Raw genomic sequence first — 26,539 nt, 5'->3', positions numbered from 1 at the left:
TTATCTTGTTTTCCTGGAAAGGCACAGTGAAGCTCAATTAATTTTTTATATCCATTTAATCCCAATTCTCAGTAGGCTTGTAGTTCTAATAATTATCATTTGTTCGATAAGCCACAAGGATAAAAAATACCTAGCAGAATGTAAAGCTCATTATTATAATTTAACAGATTCAAAACTATTTGAGAGTTAGAAATCATCACTGGACTTTTTCTCCCGCTGTACCACACTGTGCAGCGTGGATGTTTGTACCAAATCTAAGCCTTGCCTCAGTCTTATTTATTCTCCCGTTTCAATATTTCTCGACTGTTTCCTCCCCTCTGCATCCCTGCTGTCACGCTTTTAATTGAAGGCGTGGGGATAAGCGCTGCAAGGAAAGGAGGGCCCAGCACCCACGGCTTACCGCCACACTCACAGCCCTTCACCTCCTCCAGTTGGGGCCAGGGCGCCCTTGTCCTAACCCCCCCAGGGCTCCCGTCACCCATCCAGAGGATGACAGCAGCCTGGCCTAGGGTGTGCTGTGCCCTCCATGGTTCGGCATGGCTCCCTTCCCCGCGTCCCCCAACCCCTTCTCTGCTGCGGCGCTGCCCAGCCCGCTGCAGCTCCCAGACGCGACACCGTCTCCCTGGCTTCGGCCCCTCGATCTGAGGCCCCCTCTGGGGTAAGGCGCCTTTCCTGGAAGCTTGGTGCTCGCCTCAGTCTTTCACTCCGCTCCAGTGACCGCGCCCCTGTGCGTGTTCTCTGACCAGCCCTTCCCCCACACCTGGGGTTCAGTGACTTGCTCTGCTGGTCCTGGTGTCACTTCCTACGTGCTGCCTTTAGCTCTGAAGCCATGGCCTTGCCCTCAAGATCCGTCTTTTTCTAGGTTATGAAGTCCTTCAGGTCAGAGACTGAGTTGATTGTAACTTCGAGTCGGTAGCCCTGGAGACAGGGCCTGGTGCTGGGGACTTGACGTCGAATGAGTTAACCCATCACGCTGGACGGAATGACTGCACGTTTGATATGGAGTGAACTCTCCAGAACTTGGCGTTGCCTGATCATTTCACCTTTTTATTCGCTAAATGAACTTTGGTGAATTTATTTTTCAGCTGTATTGGTAAGGACATTTTCAGAATACATTTCCTCTACTGGTCAGTCCAAAAAGGCTCAATGTTCAAATTCAAAAAGACAGAATGAGTGAAACGAATAGTGACCTCGGTGTGTGACAACCTTATGACTCGGGGGTCGTCCTCGCCGTGGGTGGTCCCCGCGGGCGGAGTGATGGGCTCCAGCCGCCCGAGCCCCTTGCAGAACAGCCTCAGCAGCCTGGGGGGGGCCCGTTTCTGCCTCCCCAGCGGGAGATGGCGGCATTCGTGCAGGTTATTCCCCGTTGTCAAACTGAGTCATCAGGAGTGTGTTTGTCTTCACACTCTTTAATAGGCTATCACAGTGTAGGCTTTGCCCAAGGTACCACGAAATTTGAACTTAGTACATTTCAGAAATACAGTGAAGAGGGAGGGTAAAATGAGAGACTTTGAAATGGGTTGGGAAGAAATTAGCTTCCTGAATCTTGCCATTGGGAGTTCAAAATTTGTCAGAATAAGAAGCGATGTGACGTGTGTTTCTGTGAGAGTCCTAAACGCACGGCTGACTAGTGCGCGGGAGAGGAGTCTGTGTTTACCCAGCCCTCTTCCGAGCAGGGCCACACAGCCATCAGCCCTCTATTCTGGGAGGGGCTCCCTTTGTCCGTTCGCCTGCGGGGTCCTGCACCGACAGAAGAGGGAGGGAAATCTGGGTGGTGGGCGGGCGCACACGCCCCGTGTCCCGTGGCTGAAGGACAAGGCAGGGTGCGCAGGAGTGCCAAGTGTGCTGGGGGGCGGCTGCTGGTGTGTGGAGGCACACATTGCTGTGAGTCTGTTATTTCCATTTAAGAAACAAAATTTCTAAGAAGAGACCCGAAATGCCAGCTTTGTACTCATCTCCTGGTTTCCCCTGAAATGATAGCAGCAAAGCCCCCAGCCACACCTCGGTGTGGAGTCTTGGCTCTCCCACTCTCTAGGGCTGTCGCCCTGGGGGCTCACCTGACCTCAGCTGCTTCCATGGGTGGCACAGGGACAGTAACGGTGCCCACAGGGCAGAGTCAGGGGGGTAAGTGGCGCTGTGCGCAGGACGCCCCCGGCACAGCGCTCTGCACGTGATGAAGGCGCAAAGCGTCTCGCTGCGGTCATGCTGTGCTGGGATTAACGCGACTGCTCCGCTCTTTGCCTATAGCATCTCCTGAGCCGGAAGTACTGACGTGTCTGCGTTTGCACTCCCTCGTTCCCACCCAGTCCAGCTTGGGTACTGGCAGCTCTCGTTGAGAGTGGCCTTCTGGGTTCACGGGTAAATTACATTAGGATTAATAGAGGCTGAAATAGTGAATGTGAATTTAAAAAAAACCAGACCCCTGAAGAGGGCATCAGGAGATGTGGCTTCTTACACAGAATAAGGGGCTCAGACCAGACGCTCACTCATCATGTTCCTCTCGGCCATGAAATGCTGTGGCTCTCGGCCCTGCCACCAGGTGGTCAGGTGGAATGGTGGTGGGCGTTCCCTGCCCTCCACGTGGTCGGGTGGAATGGTGGTGGGCGTTCCCTGCCCTCCACGTGGTCGGGTGGAATGGTGGTGGGCGTTCCCTGCCCTCCACGTGGTCGGGTGGAATGGTGGTGGGCGTTCCCTGCCCTCCATGTGGTCAGGTGGCATGGTGGTGGGGCGTTCCCTGCCCTCCACGTGGTCGGGTGGAATGGAGTGGGGCGTTCCCTGCCCTCCACGTGGTCGGGTGGAATGGGGTGGGGCGTTCCCTGCCCTCCACGGGGTCGGGTGGAATGGAGTGGGGCGTTCCCTGCCACCAGGTGGTCAGGTGGAATGGTGGTGGGCGTTCCCTGCCCTCCACGTGGTCGGGTGGAATGGAGTGGGGCGTTCCCTGCCCTCCACGTGGTCGGGTGGAATGGGGTGGGGCGTTACCTGCCTGCCACGTGGTTGGGTGGGGCCTTAGGCCCGGGCCGGGTGGTTCCAAGGCAGATACCTCGAACTGGGAAACCAGCTGGGATTACACAGAGTTGGTGACGTGACAGTTTAGGATTGATTGTTACAGTGACTCAGGGTCTCAGGGAACAAGACTTAGTGTTGATGTTAAGCTCCTTTGCTTGGCTCAGGGTCTCGCCTTCTGGAAGTAGAGTTGGGTTTCCTGAAGAGGACATTNTGGTGGGCGTTCCCTGCCCTCCACGTGGTCGGGTGGAATGGGGTGGGGCGTTCCCTGCCCTCCACGTGGTCGGGTGGAATGGTGGTGGGCGTTCCCTGCCCTCCACGTGGTCGGGTGGAATGGAGTGGGGCGTTTCCTGCCCTCCACGTGGTCGGGTGGAATGGGGTGGGGCGTTACCTGCCTGCCACGTGGTTGGGTTGGGCCTTAGGCCCGGGCCGGGTGGTTCCAAGGCAGATACCGCGAACTGGGAAACCGGCTGGGATTACACAGAGTTGGTGACGTGACAGTTTAGGATTGATTGTTACAGTGACTCAGGGTCTCAGGGAACAAGACTTAGTGTTGATGTTAAGCTCCTTTGCTTGGCTCAGGGTCTCGCCTTCTGGAAGTAGAGTTGGGTTTCCTGAAGAGGACATTTTTTATGTCACGGAGTGACCACCTCCCTAGGTACCTGGATCTTCTTAAAGTAACCCGGCAGGTCTGGGCTGGGACCCCGGCGTCTGGGGTTCGAGCAGGCACCCAGGCGGGCCCTGCTACTGCCCTCAAAGGAGGAGAAGTCCGTCTGTCTCCCCGAGTGTGTCCCTTATAGCATCCTCGTCTCCCTGCATCCGTATTTCGGAGTCCAGGCTGCAGGCTCCGGTGTAAGCTGCCTCACATTCCCAGCCTCCAGCTGAGTGTTTGCGTGGCCATGTCGGTACCAGCACCTCTGATTTACAGAGGTGCGGCCCCCAGACCCTGTGTGTGACCCTCGCTCATTCTAGGGCGGCTCTCGGGCCCTGCCTGCGGGTCTCTAGGCTTTGCCTCCTGGCGGGTCTGCCTGCACCAGACCCCGAGCTGGGGAGCCGGTGCTTTGGTCAGCGGAGCCGGGCTCCTGATGGGAGGCCACTCTCCAGCAGGCGTTACTGGAAACGAGGGGGCATCATTCGCAGGCCCTCCCTCTGGTCCCCATGTGGGAGTTCAGTGGCTGCCCTTGGCCTCCAGGGGGTCGTGCAGGCTCCATCTCTGCAGGCAGCTCTGCTTCCAGAAACGGCAGCTGCCTGCATTTGTGGACGCTGCCTCGCCGACTGAATGGAAGGGAGAGGCATGATTGGTCAGCACTAGAAGTTAAGCTGATTTGCCCCGGTCCAATTTACTTTCTACGAGTATTTCTTGGAGTAATTGAAGTGCCGATGGCTCTGGGAGGCCCTCGGTGCGCGGGGCAGGTGGAGAGGCGGGGCTTTGCCTTCCTTGCCGCCTTCCGCAGCTCACCGCCATCAGCAGGACGGCAGTGGACACGGCTCCGAGGTCTTCCCTCCCCAGGCATCCTGTGAGACCGGGCTCAACAGCCATAGAATAAACTGAAAAAAGAGGCGAGGCATGTCGAGTAATAGAGTGTAATTGTGTTGGAAAGGACGGGAAACAGCAAGCAGGCTTTCCCTGCGAGAAACTGGCAAGGTCCCGCTGCCCTCCATGCGGGGGCTGTGCCACCGCGGCATCCGGGCCATGTGCCTTCAGCATCCATTGTCACCACTGCTGTTTGCACTTCAGTTCTTTGCGGCAGTAAAATCCTTATAACAAAATTACAATGCAAATTAAAGTGCAGCAAAACCTTAACCGTCTTAGTGTTCACCCAGAGGTACATTCCTCCAGTTCCACATCACATAAAAAACTAATAGTCCATAAAATGTGCGGCTAAGTTAAGCTGTTACTAGAGCAGACACGGAACATTTTAAGCCAGACTCAGCGGTCAGGGCGGAGCGTGCCCCACGAGCACGTGGAGAGCTGCGGCACGCCCGGTGCAGGCGTCGGCCCGCAGACTCAGTGTGCGCACTAGAGAGGGCGGTGGGTTGCGCTTAATGCATTTACTACAACATGGGTGTGGCCGCCTGATGCTCATCCTGCACTTCTTTTTTAAAAGTTTTTTTTTAATTTGTTGACAGAGAGATCAACTTGTCATTCCACTTATTGATGCATTCACTGGTTGATCCCTGCATGTGCCCCTAACTGGGGAATCAAACCCGTGTTACATTTGTTTCATCCTGCCCTTCTCAGTGAGAGATTTGATTCTGCTCCCAGGGGTCTCGAGTGTGCTCTGTCTCCCCAGAGACAGAACGATTTTCCGGAGTGCTGGACAGTGGCCCTCATTGGGCTGGGAGGCTCTCGGGGACTTCTCGGTGCAATTAAGGTTAGCTCTGACTAGGCATGCTCCAGCAGTAATTCATGGTGGTCACAGAGTTTTCTTGCAGACCCGTTAGCGGCCCTCTGCAGCACAGGGGCGGGTTTCCGCGGAACTTCTGGCCTCCTCCACCCCAGGGAAGGCTGTGTCTCTGGCCACTCAGGACACCGGCCATCTTGGTTTTCGGCAGCCCTTGCTCATGGGCACTGACCCACCTAGCGGCCCAAGGAGAACTTTGTATCCATTTACAGTTCAAATTCTGCTCCACTAACTTTTATATTGCTTAGCAATTGCTGATTGTCTGCACTGCTGACCCAAGCTCACTGTGGGGCCCCCGCCCGGACCAAGAGGGCTCTGAGGCTGACCCAACAGAGCCAGTCCACGACCAAGTCCTGCGTTTCTCGTTTTGTGGCCCGTCCTGTGCTCAGTGTTGGCGGAGATTCAGAACTCTATGGATGGGCCCTGGCCACGTGGCTCTGTTGGTTGGAGCGTCGTCCTGTAACCAAAAGGTTACGGGTTTGATTCCTGATCTGGGCACTTACCTAGGCTGCGGGCTTGGTCCCTGGTCTGGGCGTGTGCAGTCCCCAGTCCAGGCGCCTAGATCCCTGGTCCAGGTGTGTACAAGAGGCAATCAGTTGATGCCTCCCTCTCATATCGATCTCTCTCTCCCTTCCTCTCTAAAAAGCAATGAAAAAATGCCCTCGGGCGAGGATAAAATGAAGGTGAAGGATGGGGAAGAGCAGACAGTTTGCAATTAGTGTCCCAGATGGGTGGCTGCACTGAAAATATTCATTTAAACCTCGCAGCAGCCCCGCGGGGACATGGAGCGCCCCCACTTTGCGGGTGAGCACACCCAGCTGGAGAGGGCCCGCGCCCTGGAGGCTGTGAGGTGACGTGGCTGTGACTGCAGCCCCGGTCTGTGTGCGCAGGTCCCCGGTTCTGCCTAGAGCCTCTTGGGAAGGAAGACAGTCTCTCCGCCCAGGAACATGGTGCCTGCTGGGGCCAGGGGTTGGGAGTGGCAGGGGTGGAGAGCAGGCAGCGCTTTTACGTGATGGGGTCTGGAGTTTGCACTCATTCACCGAGGAGGGGAGGCTGGCTTGTGACATGCGCGCCTCGGAGTCCCTACCAGTTCAGTCAGTGAGTGATCGTGGCGCAGGAGGGCCTTCACAGAAGGCCGTCCGTGGACCGGAGCCTGGGGACGGCCCCGCAGCCGGTCCCCGAGTGAGCGAGTCGGCGGAGTGGGACACGGCAGTGCCGGCCTGTGTGCGGCGAGGGGAGCATTCGCTCGCAGTCTGCACCGTAGATGGCACAGAAGGGTTTTCAGGTTTTTCCTGCGTATGGATGGTTTTATTGCTACAGTCATCCTACTTTACTAATTCATGGCTTCCTGATTTTTTTTTAAAGTTTATTTTAGTTGTTGTTCAAGTACAGTTTTCTGTCTTTTACTGCCATCCCAGCCCACTCCCTCCTGTGATGTTTTTGTTGTTGTTTCACATTAAAGACTTTATTCATGCCTACTGTACAGAGTGTTTTTAGGGCAACTTTTAACTAGTAATAATAACATTCATATTGGATGCATTGTTGAACTTGGCCAAGACCAGAAATACCTGCCTGATTTCATTCCAGTGTGAATGAGAAGTGGAAATGGCTGGTTTCCCCTTCTCCAAATGCGGAGTGGCTTGGAAGTATGATTTCTGTGGGACTTGTGCAAAGTAACATATATATCAAAGTGCCTAATGTCACATTTTTTAACAAGTTTAATGAAGATGGCATAATAAAATTAAATATCTCTTGTAAAGATTGGGAATGGTAGATAGTGAAGTCTTTCCCCGTCATGTAATTCAGTTCGTATTGAACTAAGACTCTGCCATTCAACTCAGAAATTTGGAATTTAAAGCTTTCACTTGTAGTGGAAGTATGAAATGATGACGCCAGGCTTCTCTCGAGAAACCTGGTATCTTCAAATTTGTAGTGTCCTTTATAAAGTGACTGACTCCCTTGTAAGGTGACGTTTATTCTCGTGATCCAGTAACTTGTAACTCACGCCCTCTTATGCCGTCGTTCACATCCTCCGTACCAGCAGCGGGACAGACCCAAAGAGACGAAGGGGAAGGGGACAAGTCGAATCGCCTCATGGTCACAGCCAGGTGGTCGATGAGTGAGGCCTGGTTACCTTCGTCTGTCCGGGTGAATCACATTAGCATCACAGCCAGTTCTGAGTAACTCCAGGCAGAGGTTGGATATCACAGGGTGTTCACTCTTTTTGCTCAGTAAATATTGACTGAGTGCTCCCTGGCTGCCGGGTGCTGCTGGCCTTGGGGTTATAACAGAGAAGGACAGACTGCTGTTGAGAAAATTAGTAACGTGCTGAAGAGGAGTTCCGAAAACTCCTCAGAAAGATTAGAATTGTTGGACTACGGCCCTGACCTCTTAGAAACCACGCTGTGGCCAGGCGCCGGACTGGCCTGCCAACGAGGGAGGGAGGGAATGGCTAATTGGGCGATTGGTATTCACGAGGTCAGCCTGTGAACTTCACCCACATTTAATGCCCTAAAGTGGGTTTTACGGGCTGCGCTCCTTCCGGACAGGGCACCGGGAGGGCAGCACGCGTGTTCACTGGACATGAAGTGGGAACGGCCTTTTCATGCCTTATTTGTTTAACGGCAAATTTTACTTTATTTTTATGAAGTTGTGTGGTTTCCTCTTTGCCATTTCATATTTTACATTTAAAGTACGCGTCTTACCCAGCTTGCCACACAGAAACAGGGAGACTTAAAAAGTTGAGGTTTGGGTGAACTGGGGTAGTGAGTTGGGGTTCAGGAAGGAAAGGTGTACGTGTGTGTACACACATGTAGGTATAATTTTGGAGCAGGGGGGAGTTTGAGGCAGAAATTGGCAATGGGGAAGGGGCTCTTAGCTCTGCTCAGCCGAACCCCTGCGTGGGGTTCCCTGGGGCAGGAGGGGCAGACGCGCGGTTTGTCCTCACGGAGCCCTGGGGTCCGGGGCAGACTCCCACCGAGTGGCTCTCTCCCTTGTGGCTTGGTGCGGTGGGTGCCGACCTCACAGCTCCGCTGGGGAGATGCCAGGGGACCGTGTGTGCCCAGTGCGGTGGTGGTGGGAGGCCTTCAGGGTTCCCCTTCCTAATTTGAAAAGGCGTTGTGAGCAGTAAAAGGATGCTTTCTTATGTTGCATTTACACCATCAGAAATACGTGGAGGAAGAGTCCCGAGTGGTAATTAACAGCTTGGCGTGTGTCCTTTTAGACGTCCTAAAGTGCTTAGTTTATCTGTTATGCAAATACATTGGTAGGAAGTGATTTTTGCTTGGTTTGCAACATATATAGTGTCATACTGCATGCCTGTTCTATGACATTGCTTTTTCATGCTGAATTTTTTTTGGTCTTTCATGGCATTAAAAATGAATCTGCCTCATTCCTTCACTGATTCAAGGTGTTTTGGTGAATGGAGATGCCATAACTTATTCGTTCCTCAACTGGGGGCACTTCTGGTCCCTAACGTTGTGCATTTCTGTGCGTAGACAGGCCGGACAGTGAAGACGGCCGTGGTTTCCACCTCGTGTCCTTATTCTGCAAGGAGACGTCCACGGTCTCGGACGTGCTCAGTGCGCTGACTCAGGCAGAGTGCACCCAGAGCTTTTCACCGCCTGAGTCAGCAGCAGCCTTTGTAGAGCACCTGTGAAAAGGATTCCAACTTCCCTGGTCACGGAATCTGAGGGCGTGGGCCTTGACTGCTCGCCGACTCAGTGGGGGGGTGGGGCCCAAGAGAATCCAGTTGCGACCGGCCATCGAAAGCTGCCTGAGACATGGTTTTGTCAGCCTCTCTCCTTTCTCTGCCCTGCCACCAGACATCACTGCCATCTGCCGTGTACCAGGCACGGCCCCTGCTGCCGATCAGCCTCCAGTGCAGCGAACTCGCGAACACACGGGGATGGCCCTGCCGTGACAGGGAAGGGCTGTCGCCGAAGGCGCTCGCTCGCCAAGGGCTGCAGGAACTCGGAAGGCGGCACGCGACCTCCCCCGCGTGAACCATGCGGTGTGGCTCAGTGAGCATTCGTGGAGAACTTCCTCGCGTCAGCGTTGGGGGTGGGCGGAGAGTGTGCTGGCACCCCTTGGCCCCTGTGAGCGGTGACCTAGTTTGAACCAGCGGAGGGGAAAGGAAATGGCACAATGAAGGTAACGACGTAACAGATGTCAGGGCTGTTTGAAGACGTGTGTGTCGTGTGTAGGTGTCACGTGCTGTGTAGGAGAAGCACACAGATTGTTGTCCTATGGGGGCCCTTGCTGTCCTAGTAGCTCAAAAATTGAAGTTCTAGTGGTTTGCAGATGAACCACAGGTGCGGTTTGCCTACGTTTTGCGTGTCCGCGTACACGGCTCTTTGCCTTCCGTGCCTCGCCCTTCCCGCCCGGCCTCGTCCTTCCTGCCCAGCTCACCTCCTCTCCGTGGGTACACGAGTGCAATGAGGATTCTGCAGACCCGGGAAGCGGGGGGCAGCGGGCCCTCCACAGCACAAGGTCCTCGGATTCTGCTCCGTCCTCTGGGAGCTTCTTGTGGGACAGGTCCGCGCGGGGATTTTGCTTCTCCACTGCTCATACACACCGGCTGGCTCGTTGCTTTCTTAGCCTCTCCCGTCAGTCTTCAAAACTGGATGGCTAGGCTCCTCGCCTGACCTCCGCCTGACCACTTACGGCTCCCAGCGTGCCTGCGCCTGGGGGAGACGCTGCTCGGCCCAGCTGCGGCGGGAGGCGGTCCTGAGTGTGCGGCCCCCCAGACTGGCCAGCTTCCCTTTGCTCACTCCCCAGTGTCGCGGGGTCATTGATAAACTGCAGATGGGAGATACCGGTTGGCTCCTTCCTTGGGCCGGGGGTCTGTCTAGTTTCACCCGTTTTGTGTGGTTTTCTGCTGGCACCCGAGACCCGTGGAAAGTACGCTGCTCACTTCCTGCCTCAGCTCTGTGATGGTACCCAGCAGCGAGGGCTGCCTTCGATGCTTCCATCCAAATCAGGGTGTGTCGCCCCAGGTGACGGCGACTTGGGGGGCCTTGACTCAGGGACGTGGAAAGCTGACTGTGGCACCGGCTCCCAGTGCACGCCCTGCGTCCACGGCAGGTTAGGAACCTTCCAGAAAACTCCTCCAGCTGAGAAAACGTGTGGGCCGAGCGCTGCACTGGTAGATACTAGAGTTGTAATAGAATTTTTGAAAATTAAATTGCAGTTATTTCTAGAGGAAACGCTCTATTTGAATCCCATAATTTGGGATGTTCTCTGCTTATAATTAGGGTGAATGGATCTTTGTATTCAATATTTTGTAAACTAGAAAAAGAAAGGGGCCAATTTGATTTTTAAAAAAGTTCAGACAACTATTTATTTTGAAAGCAGTTTAGAAAAGAAATTCTTAGCACATCAAATACCTAAGTGGAAAAATGTATTTACCTTTTTTTATGTAATAAAAAACTTAGCAGAAAATGGAAGTGGCTACAGAGGTGACCTGGGGGTCGTCAAAAACTTTTCTGAACAGAAAGGACAACTGGAACCCAGTGAGGAGAGTCAGAGGCATTCGATCATTAAAACTTTTTATTGTGACGTTGGTGTACTGATGAAAGCTCAGGGGACAGGCGGCAGCTGACGTGGAAATGCTAAATAACCACCGAAGTGCCTACAGCCCCTCCGAGAAACTGGCGAGGAAAGCCCCTGCAGAGCCCCGGCCCCTGGCGCCGGGACCAGGCCGTTGGTGGAGGGGGAGCCTCAGGCCAGTTCGAGAGCCGCACGCTCACCGCCCCGGGGAGAGGCGAGTGACGGAGCGTGCGGGGTGCTCCTGTCCGGTGGGGGCGCTTCAGACAGTGGGGGGCTGAGGTTTCTGGGAGGAACTCGAGTTGTTTCCGTCCTTTCAAAATGTGCAGGTTGCCATTGTGTCGTAGAAGCGCACTCACCGTTCAGTCAGTGCTGCTCGGGCACTGAGGGCGGCGGAGGTGGGCAGCCCCCCCCCCCCCCCCCCCCCCCCCCCCCCCGGGATGGTCAGGCAGCACCTGAGACCGCGACGACCCTACTGGGCTTGTCGAAGCCTTAAACACGGAGCGCGGCCGTGGCGCTGGGGTGGGACGAGACGCGCTGTGAGCCGGCGCACGGCTGGGGACTTATGTGCACGTGTGCATGTATGAATAGACATACATGTGTAGACGAACTCGGGGGCGTGCGTAGCAGTGAAGCAGGCGGACTAGGGCGTGTTGTGTTTTCACTGTCACCTTCGTGCTCCTTCACTGTGTAGTTGTGCTTTTACGTCACTCGGTTTTCAGCTCTGGCTGTGTTCCAGAGCCAGCCCCGGAGCCAGGAAAAGCGACCAGACGCGCCCCCCCCCACCCCACGACCCCAGCTGGCACCTGCTGGCGCCAGCATCTCCACGCTCAGGATGTTCTGCAGTCTGTGCTGATGGCAAGCTTTGGCGCAGCTGGGCGAGCCGCACCCACGGGTGTTTAGTGGCCGGGCGCCTTGGGGGGTTCCACAAGTGCCATTCAGTGACAGGGTCAAGAGGCAGGGATGGCTGCAGGCCGTGACCCCGTGCTTATAAACCAGATAGTGACGTGTTCCGCACTCTTCCGAGCGGCCACCCTGGTGCCGCTGTGGAGACTCAGAGCACCTCCCCCCTCAGGGTGGGTCATGTTCTCCCCCGCCGTGTCCCCCCCACCCCTGTGCCCAAGTCACCCCTTGCCAGCAAGAGATAGTGGGACTGTGGCCTCCATGGGTGGACCCTCACCTCACTTCATCACATTGACTGTCTGCCTGGACACGGAGGGGCACCCAACACCTTGGCTTCCAGCAAGTGTGCTGGACACAGCAGTTCTATGAACGTGAATTCTGTGATTTTTAGAGTAACAGATTGTTAGCGTGTGCCAACAGGACCCCCATCAGGCAGACCGCAGGTGTGTCCTTGTGCTGTGTTGGCCAACTCTGTGCCTCCGTGCCCTGAACCCGGTAGGGGGACTCGCTGTGACCTTGAGTCGGGGATTTCCGAGTGCCTTCAGCACAGCGGGTGCCAGTCCTTGGTCCGACGGCGAGGGTCCAGGTGATTCCCTTCCACTCGGCACTTGAGGGAGCTCAGCGGTCAAGTGAGCGGTTTCTGTGTCCGTTTGGTGGCCCATCGCCACCGTTGCTGTGTGTCCTGCAGCTCTGGGTGCTGTGCTCTGCGGATGTGTGGGAGCAGTTTGCGTGGCGGAGAGGGAGAAGTGGCGTCTGCCCTCGGTCTGGGTGACAAGGCCAGAGCGCCACCGACTGGGGAGGTCGTGGGGGCTTCAGACCTTCAGTAGGGAAACTTCCCGAGTGTTCGCGGAATGATGGCTTCGCCACGCAGCAGCGTTGTCTTCCTCCCCTGAGGTTTTTGGGGTGCCAGCGTCAGACAGAAAGGTTCCTGAGGGAGCACGGCCGCAGTGCGGGTAAAGTTTGGATCTCAGGGCACGAGAAGACACATTTCTCGTGTGGAACAGAAATCACCGAGCTGGTGCCTCGCATCCGGGTACGAGCGATGCTTCAGTTTTGGGGACCGGTGTGCTGCACGGGTGAGGCGTGAGGGCCAGTGTGCCATGTGAGTGAGCTGGCAGGGTGAGGGGGGTGTCATCACATCCAAACCACCTGAAACCTGTTTTGGGGGTGCTTTCTTCTCCTTCCCACCAAAAATGTGAATAGTAGTGAAATATATATACATCAGATTGCTAAGTAGCGCATCTTCGTCTGTCTAGAAGTGTTCTTGGTTTACCTGGTGAAAATGACTGAATTTGAGGAGTTTTCCCTTTTCTTTTAGGCTCAGTCTATGAACCTCTTAAAAGTATTCATCTTCCCAGACCAGACCATGAGACTCTGTGGGACAAGCTGGATCGCTACTACAGAATCGGTGAGCAGGCCGGTGGGCCCCTGTCCTGGGGGCCCCGCGCTCCGCCTGGCGCGTGTCACGCACGTCCACGTGGGGCGTCATAACTGAGGAGGCTGGCTGGAGTGGCTGAGCATGAGGCTGTTTGTGCCCCTAAGCTAAGGATCGCAGAGTCATCAGAAGTGGGTTGAGGCCAAGGCCAAGGCCAAGGCCGCGGGAGCCTGGGACATGGGTGGGTACAGTCCGCGCTCCCTCTCTCACCTTCCATTGCAGTCAAGTCGACGCTGCTGCGCTATCAGAGCCCGACCACAGGCCTCTTCCCCACGAAAACATGCGGCGACGACCAGAAGGCCAAGGTCCACGACAGCCTGTACTGTGCCGCGGCGGCCTGGGCGCTGGCGCTTGCGTACAGGTGAGCCGGGTGTGCGCTCCCACTCGCTGCGGTCTGCCCGGGAGGGGCCCACCCCGATGAGCCACTCCGCTGTCCTGCAGCTCTGCCACCAACTCACTGTGTGCCGTGTGACTGCTGACGTCTCCTTCCAGGCCTCTAGTTTCCCTACGGGTCACATGAGACTAGGTTTAACAGGTGACCCAAATTTCTCGTCACTAGGGTCTGCGCATCGGCCCTAGTATTGGCTGGGGGAACAGCCATTCTCGTTAGGTCAGCTGGCGTCACGTCACAGAGGGACTCGGTGGTGGCTGGACTGTGCGGATGATGGAAGATTTGTTCAGAACTGCACGGCTGTTATGGCGCAGCGGGGCTGGGCCTGCTTCCCGTCCCCTCCCCACCCCAGTACAGCGTCTTTCTCTCTGTGCTTCATCGGGGGTCACTGGTTACGTCTGGTTGAAAGTGAAACCATTTTATAAATGAGAAAAAATCTTCGTACAATGGAGAACTTCTCCTTACTTTACTTATTTTATTACACATCGAAAGCAGCCAATGTGGGCGGGCCCTGGCACGTCACTCAGGTGAGGTTCCCGAAGGTCCGTTCTCCGCAGGTGACCTGCACTGGTGCCTCTGATGTAAAAGTCACATCTTTCATGTGAACACGATTCCTTGGTCTGAAGTCCCCGACCTGTGGCGTTTGTGAAGGGAAAGCAAATACCAGGATGGCACAGAGCACCCTTGTTCCAAGGGTCACTGCAAGCATTTCTTCTCACAGTCCGTGGGAGCACAGTGTGACAGTCAGGCTGCCACTCAGCCTGGAAGTACTGGGCGCTGTGGGCACCTTGCCCCCGGAATTAGGCTGGTCACGGGGCAGACTGGCACCCGGCGCCTTCTGCTGTGACACGGCGGTGAGCAGGCATCGCCCACGTGGACTCCCTCCCAGAAACGCGCAAATGGACCTGCTGTGAATGAAAGTCAGATGAAGTCAGGCTGTGGCTGTTGACAGACCCGCTTGCCAGGCCCCTAAAAATGGAGCTCTCGTTGACGATGAGGGCACAGGCGACGAAGTGGCCAGACTCGGGAGACTAAGAGAGGTGTGACGCCCGCGCGCAGCGCGTGGCTCTTTGTCGAATGTGACCAAGGTCATGCGTTGAAAAGAACACTGGGAAGTGTGTGTTGGGGACAACTGGGTGAGGTTGACACAGATCGTGTGTTAGTGTAGTGTAGTGTCAACATTAACTCCCGCGGGCGTGACGGTGGCGTTGTGGTTGTGTAGGAGAGTGTTCTTGTGTTAGGAGACACTTCTTTAGTGTGTAGATGTGAGGGTGTTTGTGGTTTTCTTTCAAAAAGTGCAGAAAAATAAATTAATAGGCAGAGAATGCAAGCTGAGTTTCACAACCAGTAAGTCCGGGTGAAGAGTAAAAGATGTATTCATTGTAGTTCCTCTTAGCTTTTCTATAGATCTGAAATTCTTCTAAAGGAAATATAGGAACATTGCTTAAAAAATACAAGAAAATAGAATTTTCCCATGAGAATTTACACATCTGATACTAACATCACATTAATAAAACAAAGGATAAGAAACATATGGTCTCAATAGATTCAGAAAAGGCATTTGACAAAATCCAACATCCTTTCTAGAACAAAACCTCTCACCAAAGTGGGAGCAGAAGGGACATATCTCAGTGTAGCAAAGGCCCCAGATGACAAGCCCACGGCCAACATTGTCCTCAGCGGTGATACGCCAGAAGCCTCTCCTCTGAGACCAGGACGAGGGGGCCACCGTCACCGCCTCTACCCCCCGCAGCCCTGGAAGTCCTCCCCGCAGTCCCCACTCAGACGGGGAAGGAGTGAAAGACGTCCGGTCGGAGGGGAAGGGGGACACTTACTACTTGCAGATGACACGATGCTATAGAAGGATGACCCTAAAGACCCCGCCAAAGGAACGTTACAGTGGACACACGACTTCCGTACAGTCGAAGGGGGCAGGATCAACACCCAGGAGTCGGGTGCATTTCTGTGCGCCAGTAACAAATGATCAGGAGAAATTAGGAAAACGATACCATTTACAGTGGCATCAAAAAGCATGAAATAGCCAGGAATAAACTTAACTGAAGGGGAGGTGCTCTGCCGCAGTGGTCAAGGAGGAGAGGGGCGCCCTCCTGCAAGGCGCCAGTCTGTTCCCTCAGGCGTCACGTCTATCGCTGATCGAGGGGTTGGATAGGTGGCCCTAGTTAGGGCTGGTGAAGAGTGACGTCACCAGCTGTTTCTCTGACGTCGCTTTCCTTGGAGTTTGCCTGGAGTAAGGCACCAGCGATAGGGTTTGAGTGTCTACTTTATTCGCTAGCGATACATTTGTAAGTAGGGAATTCTGGTTTAGATATGAAATTAAGACTTCATGTTATAGAAATATCCGATCAATACTTGCATAAAACCTGTGATCAATAGATTGAATTAAATTGAAAGTGGTTTCATTTATTTTTTAAAATTAAAACTATTCTTCGGCTCATACTAGAACTTGAATTTGCATCCATATAGCTTGCTAACAGAAGTTGGCTTGCCAGTTCCTGGTAGAAGATGGAGGAGTCACTTTGGCTCCCTAGACTGTGCCGTGCGTCCGAGGCCCAGATGCTCGAGCGCGGATGCGCCTGCTCCATCGTCTCCTCGCGCAGGAGGGAGCGTGGCGGCTGCTCTTCCATCTGCGGGAGCAACCGGGCAGCTTTGTTGAAACAGGTTCTCCCCTGCGGCGGAACTCCGCCGAGTGTTTCATCCCAGTTTAATGCTTGTTGAAATTAGCGGCAGGGAATGACTCCAAAGACGATTTCGGAAACCCTCGGTGTATTTCACTCTGAATCAGGACCGTATGTTGGCCGGGGTGGGGGTTGTACGCAGCCCTTTCCGTGGAGCCCGTTCGTCCCCAGGTGTGCGGCTGCCTCCACGGGTGGCCCATGGCTGTCCTTGCTCCCGTTGGCTTCCATCGGACCCCTCATGTCTGACACAGGGGCTAGGTGGAGTGCAGGGCACGGTCACACTCGTCTTGCTGCCTTGCCCACCTAGGAAGGGAGGGGTGACCTTCCCACGGTGGGTGGCCTGCCTCCTCACTGACCCTCACCACGCTGTGGTCCCTGCTCTTCCCAGCAGGGGTGGTGCGGTCACTCCGGTCCACTGGTTGAGGAGACGGGGACACTCTTTGTCAAGTGGGGATGGTCACCAGACATCTCAGTTCAGGTTTAGTGAGACGAGGAGTGAGCCCCTTTTGTTTTTCAGTCCTGGGGACTCTCATCTCTGGTGAGGACAGAGGGGCCCCTTGGCCACGCCCAGCAGTTAAGTGTCAGCTGTTCTTTCTTTTCAAAGAGAAGTGACGTGAACTGTGGTCAGCGGACTTTAGACCCAGACCTGAGAACATACAACTTCCTGCCAGATCCGTCACGCGTCTCGCTGGGTGTGTCTGGTTGAAGGTGTGCCGGGCTGAAGTGCCCACCTTTCATCGTGAAATAGTTATTTGACAATGGGCGGCAGGGCCAAGAAGGCTGCGCCACCTTAAGCTGTGCTTCCTCCCCGCCAAGTGGCCGTTGCATGACCTAAAGGGGTTCTTATTAAAGACCGCCTCTACCCTGTGAGTTTAAAAAACCTTTTGGCAGACTTTTCCAATATAGAAATCTCCTTGAGAATTTCAGCCAAGTCAGTGTGGAAAATACTGTGTGCTATTTTTGAAGCAGTTGGCCTACTTCCTCAAAAGGAGGAGAAATCTCCACAGGTTTCATCGTGGGATTCTTCTCCTTTTTTGCAGCAACTCTGCATCTGCTGGGAAAACGGAGTTTCGCTGTCCAGAGTTAGTGGATGTTGCCAGAGCCCGGGGTTAGCCACCTAGTTAAATCCTTAATTATCAGAAGCCCTGCTCCTTGCGTCCCTGCCCGGCTCCAGCCCCTTGACAAGCTATCAGAAGCCCTGCTCCTTGCGTCCCTGCCCCGCTCCAGCCCCCTGACGAGCTATCTCGCTCCTGCAGGCGCATGGACGACGACCAGGGGCGGACCCACGAGCTGGAGCACTCGGCCATCAAGTGCATGCGCGGCGTCCTCTACTGCTACATGCGGCAGGCGGACAAGGTGAGAGCGGGCGGGCCGGGAGGTCCCGCGGCCTCTGCCCTCCCAGCATTTCAGGCTTTGAAAGACCAAGACCGAAGAAGCCCCGGAGCGTGGGCTGGGCCGCATCGCGCTATGCAGCCTGCAGTTCGCTTGTGTTTTGCTTCTGGCGTTCGCTTGATGGAGATTCAGTCTTGGGGGGCCCCACCACACCCACAGTTCTGCCCGGTGTTGTGTCGCTCGAGAACATCCTTACCACAGTTCCCTCTGGACACGGGAACACGCCGGCCAACACAGACGCTGGTTCAAAGTGGTAATGCTTCATCTCCGTGCGGGGAGGGCAGGAATTGCAGACTCAGAACCAGCAGACCGGACGGGCCGTGGTGGAAGTTAGTGAGACTTTGTGGGCCGTGGAGCACCACGCAGTAAAATGAACCGTGTCCCTGTGTGCCGACCTCTCTGTGTCCCCAGGTCCTGACACCACATGTCCACATATGTGACAAGTGTGTCGTGAGTCCCCAGGCCACCCGCCCAGGGCAGTGGTTCACCAGCGGATATGCACGCCGGCGTTTCTGCTGGCAGTTTTAACTATGTGGCATTTCGTGTGTTTTTATCATGGGACTACTGCATGGTTTTAATTTATGCTTCGAAAGGGTAGAAAATGGGATGGCCCATCTGCTTCTTAAGACCTATATCTGAAGTTAAAACTTAAAGAGAAAATCATCTCTATCCTGCCACCAAAATATGGCAACAAGAAGTTGTGACTCGGCAGAAGTGGGTGGACACGCCAGCGGGTCCTGGAGCTCCGTGACGAATCGATGCGTCACCTGCCGAGGGTCGGCTCTGCAGACCGTTATCCTGAAGGGGTGTCGTTGCGAGGGGTGAGGTCCCATGGCCCCCCCGCCCCAACGTGCTCCGGTTAAACTAGTGTGTCACATGCATGGAGTGATGTTGGTCGAAGTCGCTGCTTTGTGTGCGCAGTGTGCCGTGCACTCAATGCCGTTCAGCAAATGGCTGGCGTCCCTGACCCTGACTCCCTGCGAGGAAGTGCTGAGGGCCTGGAGCTTTGCGTGTTTGCCGCGCAACCGGTGGCTGTCCCCAGAGTCCTTTCCTGGAGGGCGTCCTGTCATAGATGTGCTCTGCGCTCCAGTTGGACAGTGCAGGGGCCACTTGTCACGCATGGCTGTTGGGCACTCGGAGTGTGACCAGTGTGACCGCGGGCCCGAACCTTCAGATTTCATTTAATTGTGATTTAATTAGTCCCCTGCGGCTAGTGGCTACCCTACTGGGTCTTATAGCTTATAGAAGCTTGTAAAATTGTGGTGGGGGCCAGCACTAAAGAAAACAGAAGTGAGCAGAAACAACGGAGGGGCAAGCGCCCTGATGAGAGAGTCCCGAGGGCAGGATTCACTTGGGGTCAGAGGGGACTTGGCAGGAGTAGAGGGTTCTGTGGTGGTGGAAGGGGCCCGTGGCTCTCGCAGCCCCGGCAGCCCCAGTGGCCCCCGTGCTGTTTGCACCTCCACCCTTTTGGAGACGGGGCCATGCTGTCGCCCTCACACAGAATCGTCACACGTCAGTCTGCTCACCCTCTGCTCCTGACGTCTCCTGCCCCCGGGGACCAGCCTGGCACTCGGCACACACTCGGGGCCAGTGGACGTCTGCCTCTCTGAACTGGACAGGTGGATGGGCTTTGTCATCCTGGGGGGCTGTCTGTCTGTTAGATCGCTCTGTGACTGCGCCCTCCGCCCCCAGGCGCAGCAGTTCAAGCAGGACCCGCGCCCCGCCACGTGCCCGCACTCCATCTTCCACGTGCGCACCGGCGACGAGCTGCTGAGCTACGAGGAGTATGGCCACCTGCAGGTAGGCGCCCCGAGGGGCGGGCTCTGCTCGACTCTTCTCCTCCCGCATTGCCTGTGGCTTGCCGGCGGACGCCCTGCGGCCCCCTTTCTGGGACGTGGTCACTGCCGTCTCCCGTGGGTGCCCCCCCCCACCCCCCCCCCCGCTTATCTTCTGGTTCTGCAGCCTTCGGGAGAAGACACACATTAGTCGCTATTTCCTATTGAAACGAGAGTATCTTCTTTTTATGGTCGCTCTCTTTCCAGCCATAAGAAATGTCTTACTTTAGGGTGACTTCCAAACGTAGTACAACGCCCCCATTTTGACACAGCAGAAGCTGTTACACTTACTTGTAACCATCAAATGGACACATTGTTTCTCAGCCTTCTCTTTGTACTCACCACGGAATCAGGGTTTGTGCGCCCTTTGCTCTGACAAGTATTTATGTGCCCTTTGCTTTTCACCATTGCAAACAGGGTTTTCAGGAGTGAGGGACACATCTGTCTTTGTATCCATTTATTTGTGTCCCAGAATGTAAGCTCAGCTGGCCACGTAGCAGGTGTTCAGCAAACGCTGGCCACCCAGGTACTGGGCAGTCCCTTCACGATGTGTCACTTACTGATAGTTTCTCACAGAAGCATCCCAGAAGTCAGAGCAGAGAGCTCCTGGAGGTGTGTCTCTAAATGGTGGCCCGTAGGAAAGAAATTTGTCCAAGGCCGTCTCGACAGGCCAGCGTCAGCGCTGTGACTGGACACTTGCGTGCCTGGCAGCAGGGGGAGGCCCTTCACCACGTTCTGAGAAGGGTCATTTAGAAGTTCACGGCCATCGGAATTGCCTTAAACAGGACTCCTGCACCCTTCTGTGTGGCCCATTGGGTCTGAATGAGCCCATGCCCCCCACGAGGCGTTAGGGGCCAGGTAGAGTCAGAAGCCCTCTGGGGTCGCCCCTCCTGCCGAGAGCCCCCAGTGCCGCCCCCGTTGGCCCCTGTCCCTGCAAACCTGCCTGTTCTGTGCGTCCCTTATAAACGGACTCGTGCAGTGGTGGGCCTTCTGGCCAGCTGCTTTCACACCCGGCATGATGTTGAGGTTCGTGCCTGTCAGAGTATTTCTCGCTCTCTGCTTGTCGGCCGGAAACCGCTTCCAGAGCCCATTCGGGAGTGGGGGAGCATCTCCTGTTGTTGGAGTAGATGTTGTCATCTTCGTTTTTTTAGATCATATAATGTCCATCTTTAATTAATAGACTAAAAACAGAAAACCTAGTTCATAAAACTCGTTTGTTCATAAGCAGATGTTAGATTCTGGGCCGTGTACCCCTGATTAACATTAACACGTGCCGCGGCTGCTTCACAAGTCCTGTTTTGTGAAAGGGAGGCTGCTCCCGAGACGTGTGCTGTTTGCGGTGTGTGGGCGGGTTCCCCGTGGCCTCCCGGTCAGGGCTGCCCTGATGTGGCCGCCTCGGGGGCAGAACCGCCCCAGGGCAGGAGAGGTTTAGCCCCAAGGTCAAAAATGAGTCTTTGAAAAAAAACTGCAGTAGAAACACCTGCCCAGAGTTCCCCCTATGGCTGTTTCCCTGATGGGTTCCTGGCCTCGGGAATGGGAGCATAGCAGGGTCTCGATCCCGAACCCAGCCCACAGCTCCTGTGTTTCCCCGTGGGAGGGGAGCCAGTTTCTGTGGGCCGGGCGAGGGCGCATGCCTGTGACTCCATCGTCACATCTACCTCCATCATGTCAGGGCCGTGTTGGCCGTGCCTCTCACCCCGCACCGGCTGTCGTTGCAGATCAATGCTGTCTCACTGTACCTGCTCTACCTGGTGGAGATGACCTCCTCCGGCCTGCAGATCATCTACAATACGGACGAGGTGGGCCGCCCGCGGGCGCCGCGCCCCTGAGGGCGCCTGGGGGTTCGCTTCTTAAAGCTTCTTACCAGTTTCACAGAGAGTGGCTTATTCTGCAATTCATATAATCAGTTACTGGATTTGGGGTATTGGCTTAGAAGGCCTTCATATTTTTCAGTGCGAAGCACTTTGAAAATGAACATATAGAGACCAAATCATAAAAGGGTACTTCCTAGGCAGGCTGTGTTCGAGGTGACCTGAAATGACTGACTTTCAGAAAATTTTAGTAGCGGTGAGCATAAAATAGCATTTGCAGATTTTGTTATTACGTTTTTTTTTGTTTTTTTTTAAACATCAGGCCTGTTTGTCACCCATCCTTTTAAAAGTAGAAGGACACTTTTATCATACTGTATGTTTTATCTGCAGGGCCTCTCAGTAGAGTTCCTATAGTTTTCAGACACTAAATACCACGTCCCGATTCTTACTGGGAATCTGGACTGACTTTCTCTGTCCGAGTCGCATGGAGTTTCCTTCCTGGGCAGCGAAGCTGGAATACACACAGACGCCCCTGCCAACACCCCTGGAGCCAGGCCTGGCCGGACCCGGGATCCTGGTCCTGTACTGGGCAGGGCCCTCAGGGGAGGCACACTGGCATGCTGGTCGCTTTTCCTGTCCTGGCCTCCAGGCAGGGGACACGTGGTCTCACACCTGCCACCAGGGTCATCTGTGGGCTGCACGCAGCCGCGGGGGGCTGACCCGTGCAGTCCTATTGCCTCGCACACTATGGTCTCGTCAGACCCTCCAGCTGTGTCTTTTCTTTACGAAAAGACCACTTAGAAGTGAGGAGAAGTGACAAAGAAGAAAATACGATGTGAAGAAATGAATTATAGCCACTAAGGTTTCTTCTGTTTGTTCATCAAAGAACATCATGCTGTCATTTCCTCTAAATTGTTCTCATTTTTAGTAAGATTGTGAAAAATACTGGTGTTCAAATACTCTTGGTAGAGGAGAGGTCGGGGCCTCCTATTTCAGACCAGTCTTAGGCAGGGTCCTAAATCTAAAACAAATACGAGAAGTGTCACTCTCCAGGGGCAGGGGCCTCCCGGAACCAGCCCCTTGAGCTTTTTGTGTCTCCTCCCTCTGGGGCGCCCCCTGCAGCCCAAGAAGAGGTGGTCAGGCCCTCCCTGCAGAGCCCCGTGAGGACCAGTCACAATAAGGAGCCACTCGTGAGGGCTGCTGGTGGCTTCCCGTCGCTGTTGCTAACGGCAGCAGGGCCGTTGCCCTCATCCGCTGTGGCTGTGTTTTATTTGGTATTTTATTTTCATTTTCAGTTTTTAATGCTTATTTTTTGCTCTCTCAGTATCTGCCATAGTTTATTTTAAATCTTCATTTTCCAACTGATATTTTTTGTAAATACAATATTGCTTGAAACATTGCATTCTGTTTTATGTGGCTTTGTTACCTGTAAGCAGTTTTGCTGTTTCCTTCTTAAATGTATATATTGGTTTATGATGCTTTTCTTGACCTTAGAGGTTTCACTGGGTAACGCACCACTTTTACGTGGCCAGTGCCCACGAGCCTCCCCACGTGCACGTGCAGTCCCAGAATGGTAAGACGGGCGCACGCCACTCTGCAGCTTCGCCCTGGAGGTTCTGGGGACCGGGTCAGGGACCCAAGGGAGAGGCCGGCAGCTGCGGGCCTGTGCAGCATCTCCCCGGGGATAAGTGCCTTGTGAGATAGGGTCTTTTCCGCTTGGACAGGAAGACTTCGACCCGTCCTACCAACCCGGGGGTGGGGGAGGCCTCTCACCACTGTAGAGGGCTCCTGTGATGGGCGCAGGCAATGCTGGCGCTCAGCTTGCCGTACAGAGCCAGGCCTGAGCATAGACCGAAGCCCTACAAGCAGGGCCAGCAACCCTGTGGGAGAGCGCCTGTGTGAAGATGAACACACTTGCACTGCAGAAGAACTGACCATAATCCTCACTCTCATCGCTGTTTTCTAGAGCGTAAATTTCATTGACTGTCTGAAGTTTTTACTTGGAAGCCCTGTGGCTCCTGGGCTGCAGTCTGGAGCCCGCCTCCGCCCGCCAGCCCCGAGTTAGAGCCGGCGGCTGCAGCTGAGGACAGGCTGCAGCTGAGGACAGGCGGGAGTAGGGCCAGACTCGGGGGCAGCAAGCACAGCCCCCCAGGGCAGGCTTGTTACAGAGCTGAGCATGCCTTTCTATTGCCAAAGTGTAGACTTACTCAGCACTTCACGTGGGCATTTCAGATTCCAAGTTGTATCTGCTATAAAACAGTGCTTTGAATTTTTCTTCATTCTTAGGAGGCCCAGCCCTCATGAATGGCAGTAAAGGCACCCGGGAAGCCTCACCAGTGCCGCAGGGCGGGGCTCCAGTCTTAGTCCTGGGTGGTGTGATGTTAGGGCCTCGTTTAGGCCCCGTGTTAGAGTGGCCGGGCCCAGCGCAATGTTCGCAGTGACGCAGGCCTCCCGGGGGCTCGGCGTGTCAGANCCCTGTGGCTCCTGGGCTGCAGTCTGGAGCCCGCCTCCGCCCGCCAGCCCCGAGTTAGAGCCGGCGGCTGCAGCTGAGGACAGGCTGCAGCTGAGGACAGGCGGGAGTGGGGCCAGACTCGGGGGCAGCAAGCACAGCCCCCCAGGGCAGGCTTGTTACAGAGCTGAGCATGCCTTTCTATTGCCAAAGTGTAGACTTACTCAGCACTTCATGTGGGCATTTCAGATTCCAAGTTGTATCTGCTATAAAACAGTGCTTTGAATTTTTCTTTATTCTTAGGAGGCTCAGCCCTCATGAATGGCAGTAAAGGCACCCGGGAAGCCTCACCAGTGCCGCAGGGCGGGGCTCTAGTCTTAGTCCTGGGTGGTGTGATGTTAGGGCCTCGTTTAGGCCCCGTGTTAGAGTGGCCGGGCCCAGCGCAGTGTTCACAGTGACGCAGGCCTCCCGGGGGCTCGGCGTGTCGGAAACGGGTCTGGAGACAAGGACGCATTGGGGTTTCAGATGGCATCTGATTGGTCCTGTCACCAGCCGAACATCTGTCACTGCATGGGTGCTCACGCTTCCTTCCTTCCTTGCAGGTCTCTTTCATTCAGAACCTCGTGTTTTGTGTGGAGAGAGTGTACCGGGTGCCCGACTTCGGTGTCTGGGAAAGAGGGAGCAAGTATAATAACGGCAGCACAGAGCTGCATTCGAGGTAATTTGCTGATTTCTGGGTTTTTAAAAAATTTCAAGTGAGTGAATTTGAATATGAATAAGAATCAGAGTATTAGATTGGAGCTGTAGTTTCTATGTAAATTTCCATCTCTTAAAATTAAAGCAAAGAGTCAGCTCCCAGCACCCATGAGGGATGTGGGGGTGGGGGGTCGGGAGCAGGCGTCTCTCCCAGCCTCCCGGCATCAGAACGGCACGCCGGCCACCAGGCCCCCAGCAGGCCTGGCCCTTCCTCCCTTCGCAGCGTGGCCGTGAAGGATCAGGTCCGTCGCGGCGGCCAGACGCCCGCGTGCGTGCACTGTCTGCGACTCTCCCTCCGGGGTCCCAGAGCTGGTTTTCACCCTCACCAGACGTGTTCGTGCCTTTCACGTCCACTTGACTTGCCTAACTTTCTGGAAGGGCGCGATCAGCCCCTGGAGCTGGGGCCCTGTGGGTTTGGAGACACCACAGTGGCTGACAGTGGACATCGGTCGCTTTCGGGCTCCCTTCACCCCTTGGGCTGGGAAAGGACCTCAGGGCCTGGCCGCTCCTCTCAGATGCTCTCGCTGGACGCCCAGGAGCCCCTTTTCGGGTGAGAAGGGCCGCTCGGCTGGTCCTGTCTGCTGCACACTGCACGGTTTGAGTTTGAAGGCTGGGAGCTGTAAGTCAGCGTTGAGCATTGGGGCTCCAGTGAGGCAGAGAAACGGCCTAAAGGGCACTGGTCAAGGGGAATCTGCCGAGCTGTACTTTTCGGCTGGAAGGGCTGGGTGCAGAAAACCCCAGGCTGATGTAAGATATTCAGTGAGTGCAGAATGGCTCCTTATAGCTGTGTGAGGTCTCCGATGCTTCAGTGTCCTTGTCTGCAAAGTGAAGATAGTGATGGGTTCTCCTTTATGAAGTTGGGATGATCTTGTTAACACACATGCATGCTAACACGTGTATGTGTACACATGCGCATGTGCACACACATGTTTTATATGTATACAGCATCTGAACGCCTGCCATAAGTAAGCCCTAGAATACAGTGCACGCACACTTTTCACAGTATTTTAGTAACAAAGCTTGAAACAGAAAGGACCTTCCAGTTAAGGCCAGTAACTGATGTCAGAACACCTCTCTGTAAGGTCTGTCATTCACCTGAGGCGTTTCTGCAGGGCAGAGCCGAACAGTGGCAGTCCCCGAAGGCCTCGGTGAGGCGGGGACGTGACTTGCAGGAGAGTGCAGTTCCGATGTTAAACGAACTCTGACAGGTAAAAAAGTGGGGAGATAGTGTTAGGCTTCAGCAGTCACCTGAATTCGGTTCTCAGCATTCCAGATCATCAGATGATAAGAAAAAAGTGGGCTTCGCTAGAAAAGGGGATTTTGAGAAATGTACTTGTTGCCGGGCCCCCTCTGCTTTTTAATAACCATGTAACGTACAAGCTGATGCAATCACCCTGTTATTGTTTTTGGTGTAAAGTGTTGGGAGCAGGGGTTTCAGTTTACAAAAACCGCGGCTCAGGATGTCCCGAGACATCCTGAGAATGTGGGAAAGTGACTGGGAGAGTGACTCTGAGGGAAAGACGCGTGACCACACTGTGGGGACCCAGGCCAGTCCACCTGGACAGAGGTGAGCTCCTGGGGCATGCTTCTGGTCCCAAAGCATCACCGAACTTCTAAACAAGGACCCTGAAAGGCATGGGAGTGATGCGCACGTTTAAAACAGACTGAAAAAAAACAAGTAAGAGAAGGGTCTTCTGGCCTGCTTACGTCATGTCGGGGCACAGGGCGGGGCCCACCGGCCCCACCCGGACAGGGCACCTTCCACAGCCGGGCCCCTCACACGCACGTCCTGCCCCCGGGACAGTGTGGAAACATCTGCAGGACTCGGGAGGACTGGGGTGCCCAGAGGAAGCCCACACGATGGTACTTGAGGACCTACTGTGAACCCACAAAGAACCTGGGTAAAGGCCCCCTTC

At 54.9% G+C, this 26,539-nt stretch overlaps 1 protein-coding gene across 3 annotated transcripts in view; it reads left to right on the top strand.

Moving 5' to 3' along the window:
* The window catches only part of PHKB (phosphorylase kinase regulatory subunit beta), an 84,749-nt gene that overhangs the window by 10,123 nt on the left and 48,087 nt on the right, over positions 1-26,539 (top strand). For all 3 annotated transcript variants that reach the window (XM_037066380.1, XM_037066379.1, XM_037066381.1), the window contains 6 exons: positions 13,177-13,266; positions 13,516-13,654; positions 17,637-17,736; positions 19,465-19,572; positions 21,326-21,406; positions 24,470-24,585. In XM_037066380.1, the coding sequence (XP_036922275.1) occupies positions 13,177-13,266; positions 13,516-13,654; positions 17,637-17,736; positions 19,465-19,572; positions 21,326-21,406; positions 24,470-24,585 (634 nt within the window). The remainder of the gene's footprint in view (positions 1-13,176; positions 13,267-13,515; positions 13,655-17,636; positions 17,737-19,464; positions 19,573-21,325; positions 21,407-24,469; positions 24,586-26,539) is intronic.

This window comes from Sturnira hondurensis, unplaced genomic scaffold, assembly GCF_014824575.4.
Source record: "Sturnira hondurensis isolate 20B ecotype Veracruz unplaced genomic scaffold, ASM1482457v3 Scaffold0016617, whole genome shotgun sequence".
NCBI lineage: Eukaryota > Metazoa > Chordata > Mammalia > Chiroptera > Phyllostomidae > Sturnira > Sturnira hondurensis.
This window is presented reverse-complemented; position numbering and strand designations above follow the sequence as displayed.